At 39.0% G+C, this 5908-nt stretch overlaps 1 protein-coding gene across 3 annotated transcripts in view; it reads right to left on the bottom strand.

Moving 5' to 3' along the window:
• The window catches only part of Ccdc171 (coiled-coil domain containing 171), a 317157-nt gene that overhangs the window by 158625 nt on the left and 152624 nt on the right, over positions 1-5908 (bottom strand). For all 3 annotated transcript variants that reach the window (XM_029540270.1, XM_029540269.1, XM_029540271.1), the window contains 3 exons: positions 5479-5705; positions 5017-5199; positions 2109-2294 (listed from right to left, as the gene is read on the bottom strand). In XM_029540270.1, coding sequence (XP_029396130.1) covers positions 2109-2294; positions 5017-5199; positions 5479-5705 — 596 coding nt within the window. The remainder of the gene's footprint in view (positions 1-2108; positions 2295-5016; positions 5200-5478; positions 5706-5908) is intronic.

Below are 5908 nucleotides of genomic sequence, written 5' to 3'. Positions count from 1 at the left end.
AAAAAAAAAAAAAAGAAAAAAGAAAAAAGAAAAAGAAAAAGAAAAAGAAAAAAAAGAAAATGTCAAATCTAAAAACATCCAGCCACAAAATATCCAAGAAATCTGGGACACTATGAAAAGATAAAATATAAGAAAATAGGAATAGAGGAAGGAGAAAAATCACAAGTTAAAGGAAAATTCGTCCTGAGAGAGGTAATCTAGACCCCCAGATGCAAGTATTTATGCATTCTCCTATATGTGAATGCTAGCTCTTAAGCTTTGGATAGGCATGCCACAATCTATATGACCACTGAAGTTAGGTGTACAGTAAAGAGCTAGGGGTATCCCAAGAAAGAAGAAATAGAATATGTAGTTAAGGAAGGACAGGGGAGACAGGAACCGGAGGGTTAAATAGGGAGAGGCAGAAAAAGTTAAGAGTGTAGAGGAATTTTAACCAAGAAACATGGGCCTCTCTAGCAAGGGATCACATCCAACAACCTTCTAAGTCTATATGAATTGGCCAGAATGCAGATACACTGGATTATAGTATGATCTGACTGGATACATGCCCTTAGTACAAACCTTCAATCCCTAACAATGAAGGTAAGATTAGTCTGTAGAAGGAAACAGCCATGTTTGAAAGTGGCATCTAATTGAGGGGCAGAAAAAAAAATGACAAATTAGAGAAAGACTTGACAGAATAGGATGTGGCCAAATTATTTATCACAAACTGATGGTAAAGACCTATTGCTGAAGACAGCATTCACATATCTCATTAAACACAGAGAAGCTGAGTTGGTGCCTAACTAGAGTCTTCACCCCTACTGACTAGTTAGTATTCATGGTACTAGATGGTACTCTGAATACTACCAGAGGAGAAAAGTAGCTACCAATCCAGCTACCAACCCTGAAATCTACTAGAGTGACCTGCTTTCATGATATGCTGTTGCAATAGTGGCGCACATGTTATGGGAGTAACCAACCACTCTCAACAAGATGGAAACCATGCCTGACACTACCTAGGTGGCCATGGGCCTAGAGGGAAACCAAATAAACATAGCAAAAAACTAACTCCTAATGGTATTCATAGATCGTGCCTCTCTAAGCCATCAGCAGAGAAACTTCCTCTTACAGTAGATATGAACTAATACAGAGACCCGTGTGCAGACAGTAAGAGACTTCCGAAAATTCAGTCCTAAATGAGATTGTCAGGGAGCTAGCTATGTGGAAGAGGACACACAATGACTGTAAAAGCCAGTGAGGAAAGAGGACACTAAGGAAACAGTGGCTCCTCAGACACAACAGGACTGAAGCAAACATGAACTCACAGACTGTGGCAGCATGCTCAGGGAGTTCACGGTTCAAGTCAAACAGAATCGCAATGCTGAGAGGAAGAAGCAGGCATAAACTCCTATCCCAAGCAAGAAGCATTCTCCAACTGACACTTGCAAAGGAAAAATTAGGTTTTTCCAATGGAATCTCACTACATAAATTAACCACACCTGAGGGGAGATAGTAGCCAGCCAACACAAAATGAACTCAATGGTATTTTTGTAGATGTTTTCACTCATATGGCTTTGTTTGGGCATTTTTATCTTACTGATCTTTTGCTTATATATTATGGTTTCTGAATTTGTGTTTGTATGCTGTGGAGGGGTTCTTGTGGGGTTTTTTTTTTTCCCTTTTTCATTATTCTGGTTTGGGGTTTTTTTTTTTGTTTTGTTTTTTGTTTTGCCCGAGTTTTCTAAAGAAAAAGAAATAAAGAGTGTGGACTTGGTAGCTAGGCAGATGGAGAAGATTTGAGAGGAAATGGGGGAGGGGAACCATGATTATAATATATTATATAAAAAGTTGTTTTCAATTAAAAAATACTTTTAAAAATTATTACTGGAAAAACACTTACTTTGTATTCAACCAGTCATTAAATTCCATCTTTACAGTTTCCATATATGTCCTCACAGCCTGTAAGTAGGATGGAATTACACTCCATACCATCCTTATAAGTCATTTACAGAGAAAGATTTCAGACCTATGGATCTGTCCCCTATCCGGGAGCCATGCATGGCATATACAAACACACCAGGATCCACGGAAAGAGCGAACAACTCATGATACAAGAGATGCTCTACCTTAACAGCTTCTCCAAGAGTCTGGTTTTTGTCAGCTTCCTCGCTGGAGTGCAGTTCAAGTCTATAATTCAGCTCCTGCAGTTGCTGGGCCTGTTCATTCAGCAGCATTTGTGCCTGCTGTTCCCGAAGTAATGCATTATTTAGTTCTTCACATGCACTTTCAAACTTCTCATGGGTGATCAATTTCTTTAAAAAGAAGAGAGAAAACTCAGTTGCAAACCAATTGTATTGCTGTTCTATTTGTTCTTCCAGAGCTGCATTTACCAACATAGTGAATATAAATGGGGTTGGAGAGATGGCTCCGTGCTTAAGAGCACTTACTGCTCCTCTAGAAGGTCAGAGTTCAGTTCCCAGCACCCACAAGATGGGGGGAGAGGTTCACAACCACCTGGGACTCCAGCTCCAGGGGATCTGATGTCCTCTTCTGGCCTCCACAGGCTCCTAGACACATACACAGTGTACACGAAAATATATGTATATAAATATAGATATATACGTGTCGTGTGTGTGTGTGTGTGTGTGTGTGTGTAAATTTGCAAAACAATATAGTGCAACCATTTCTAAGACTTTACTATAAAACAAAACATAAAATTTGTTTTCCTCAAAATAAAAGGTCAAGGTAAACTATGACTTTAGTTTTTAAAGTATAACAATCATACTTTTAATGTTATCTTTTTAGTCAAAATCTTAACACTTGAAATTCCAAACTTTTTGTGAAGATTATGATTAAAAGACTCAAAGCCTTTAAGAAAGCTATTCAAATGCCCATAAGTATTCCGATGGTCCCTATGTCTGTGATCAGTGGGCTCCATCTCTGACGGCCCTTTCTGGCCCAGTGCCCTCTGTCTGGCAGTCCCACCCACGCTCACACTATCATGCAACCTTGCTTTCTTTTTCCCAGTCATCATCCAAATTTGCCTGACTTGTTCTCTTGCCCATACACATCTTGTAAGGACATATCTGCATGGAACTAGGAACCCATTCAGCTCTCTCATCCAACACAGAGAATAATTAAAGAATATTCTTTATGCTATAACATAAAGGATGACTGGCAATACAGTGTCTACTCTCTGTGAGAGCGCCCTGGAAAGCGCTTGTTTCTAAAACAAGAAACCTGACACTGTGATCTTGAAGTGCAAAGAGCAGAATGTCTCACAACAGGTGCATCTACAAAGTGCATGTGGAAGTAGTGAAACACACAATCTCTTCATCAAACTGCCTGCACGTGTTTGAGAGTCATAGCTTTCCCACTGCTAAACGGGATTTAAGGTAGATTCATTCCATTTATCACAGACATGATGCCACGTGACTTGAATTCTTTAAAAAAAATCTAGATATGGAAGAATAAAAATCATACTTCACTGTATCTTATCTAGAAAATATAAATTACTACCATCTTAATGAAGCTTTTTATCTCTCAGTTTTCTCACAAATATAACAAAAATTGTTTCTTTGGGGCCCAGAAATTATGCACTGATAGCAAGAGAGAGAGAGCATTGCTTGAATTAAATTTAAAGATAAAATTTATACCATGAGCACATACATGAGACTAAATAACTTATTCAAAATATTCAAATTATAAGAGAGTATAAAGTCTAAGAATAAAATTACTCAAAATATAAGAGAGGAGAGTTTTGCCTCCTCCACCAACAGTGGGCTCCTCAATAGAAGGCATCTTAAAAGGGAAGTTTCCTGAGGTGAAAGCTACATTCCAGCACACGCCTTTTAGGGCTCTTAGCTTTGCTAACCATATGCCTGTATCAGTTGGAAAAATAGAAGTTTAATTAAAATGAAAATACATGCTTTAAAACTGGAGTCTTGGGAAAAACAAGACAGGTTGGCTGGCAAAGGTGCTTGTTGCTCTGCAAGCCTGACCCTGAGGCTGAGCCCGAGCCCATGGGGGAAGAGAACGGACTCCTAAGAGCTGCCTCTAACTCTCACACTCACGTGGTTACAAACAAGTGCTGGTGTGTGTGCATGCACATAAACAATACAGGCACGCCCATGCACAATACAGGCACACCCATGCACAATACAGGCACACCCATGCAACTTTAATTTTTTAAAAACCTATTTTTAATGATGGTTGTAAAATATTTTAACCCACCAGAGGTAGTGGGAAAGAAAGGATATGGGGGAAATGAACCTGTTCAAAAAGGTTCTTTGAAGCAACTCCCATCTGTGTTGTCTGGAAATTGGCAGTTTAGTTTACAGGTTAGCAGTGGCAGCTCGATCCACTCATAAACACTTTATGGATATACCAGTAGTCTAGTTTGGTAGGGTTGGGATAGCAAATACGAATCAGTCGGGGTGGCACTACCTAGCAGAGACAGCCAGGCCTCAGCTTCTCCGTAGGAACCTGGAGAAACGCCAGAAGGGCAGGCTCTATGCTCAGCAGCCGATGGCCAACACACACACACATACACACACACACAACCTCAATGGCATTTTTGGAGGTTTTTGTCTTTAACCTTCCAGGTCCTTTCCGTATATATTATAGTTTCCAGTGTTGTGTTCTGTAGGATTCCTGTATGTATGAACATATGTATCTCTGTGTCTATATGTCTCTCTTGTATTTTTTCCTTTGGCTTGGTTTTTTTATGTATGTTTGTTTGCTTTGCTCTACTCTGTCTTACTATTTTTAGATGGCCTGTTTGCTAATGAAAAAGAAAAACAAAGGGTAAGGCTTCGGGTAGGAGAGGAAATGGAGTTCCAGAATGAGATGGGGGAGGCAGAACTAATCAGAATATACTGTTTGAAAAAAATCTATTTTCAATAAAAAATAAAATTGGGAAAAAATAACAGAAATTTTTAAAACAAAGAGACTTTGAATTATTTCTAATAATCAAACAATCAGCGTTACGGAAAAGATAGAGAGGAAGGCATCACATGGCCAGGGTTTGCTTACAGAGTGCTTGAATTCGTTTAACTGCGTTTGCAGACTCTGTGATTTGTCCAGCTCCTTTTTCATCTCATGCACGGTCCGTCTGTATTCTGTCACCTCGAGGCGCAGGGAGCGGCGCTCAACCTCAGCTGCATGCAGCCTTTGCGTAAACCCAAATATTTGCTTTTGTAATGATGCAGTGCTTTTCTGTTGTTAAATAAGAATACATTTAGAAACATCAGTTATTAATTTACTAATAAGTCAATAGCAATGAGTATTTTACTAAATTAAAGTAACTCAAACATTATACAAACAAACAATACTAGCTATTTCTAAACCAGATAAGTAAATGTATTCAAGGGGCTTTATTTTATTAAAAGTTTGTGTAAAACTTAATTATTCACATAGAATTGATTTGCATTATGAGTTTGAAACACGTTCTAACTCATAAATCCTAAATTCACTACGAAATGAAATAGCACATACCATGATGGGAATATGGCTGCATAAACCATACTTCAGGGCCAGCGTGTTCACTTTGTGAAGTCCCCGGGCCAGCCTCTGAACCAGAGAATCCTTTTCTACATACGTTATGCTCCGGCTGCTATGCAGAGGGGTGTTTGCCATTGCCGAGCTAAGTTTATCCATTAGTTTCGCAAAAGAATTCTTGGCTGCACCTATGAGTAAATGTCCACAAATCCTGGAATTTGGATCTTCAAAGACAAAAAAGCATAAAATATGAGTCATCTCGTGTTGACTTCACAATGTTGCTGAACTCAATAGAATGATTTTCAGCTATATAGTTCTCAGTCATTTGTAATGATCCATCTGAAAAGTCCCTTGCCTGTCAAGCTTCAAATGAAACGCTGATTCTGTAGGGCAAAAGATACTGTCAATAAGACAAAAAGGCCACCAA

This window comes from Mus pahari, chromosome 6 (assembly GCF_900095145.1).
Source record: "Mus pahari chromosome 6, PAHARI_EIJ_v1.1, whole genome shotgun sequence".
Lineage (NCBI taxonomy): Eukaryota > Metazoa > Chordata > Mammalia > Rodentia > Muridae > Mus > Mus pahari.
Note: the sequence above shows the minus strand (reverse complement) of the source record. Positions and strands in the feature narration are given on the sequence as shown.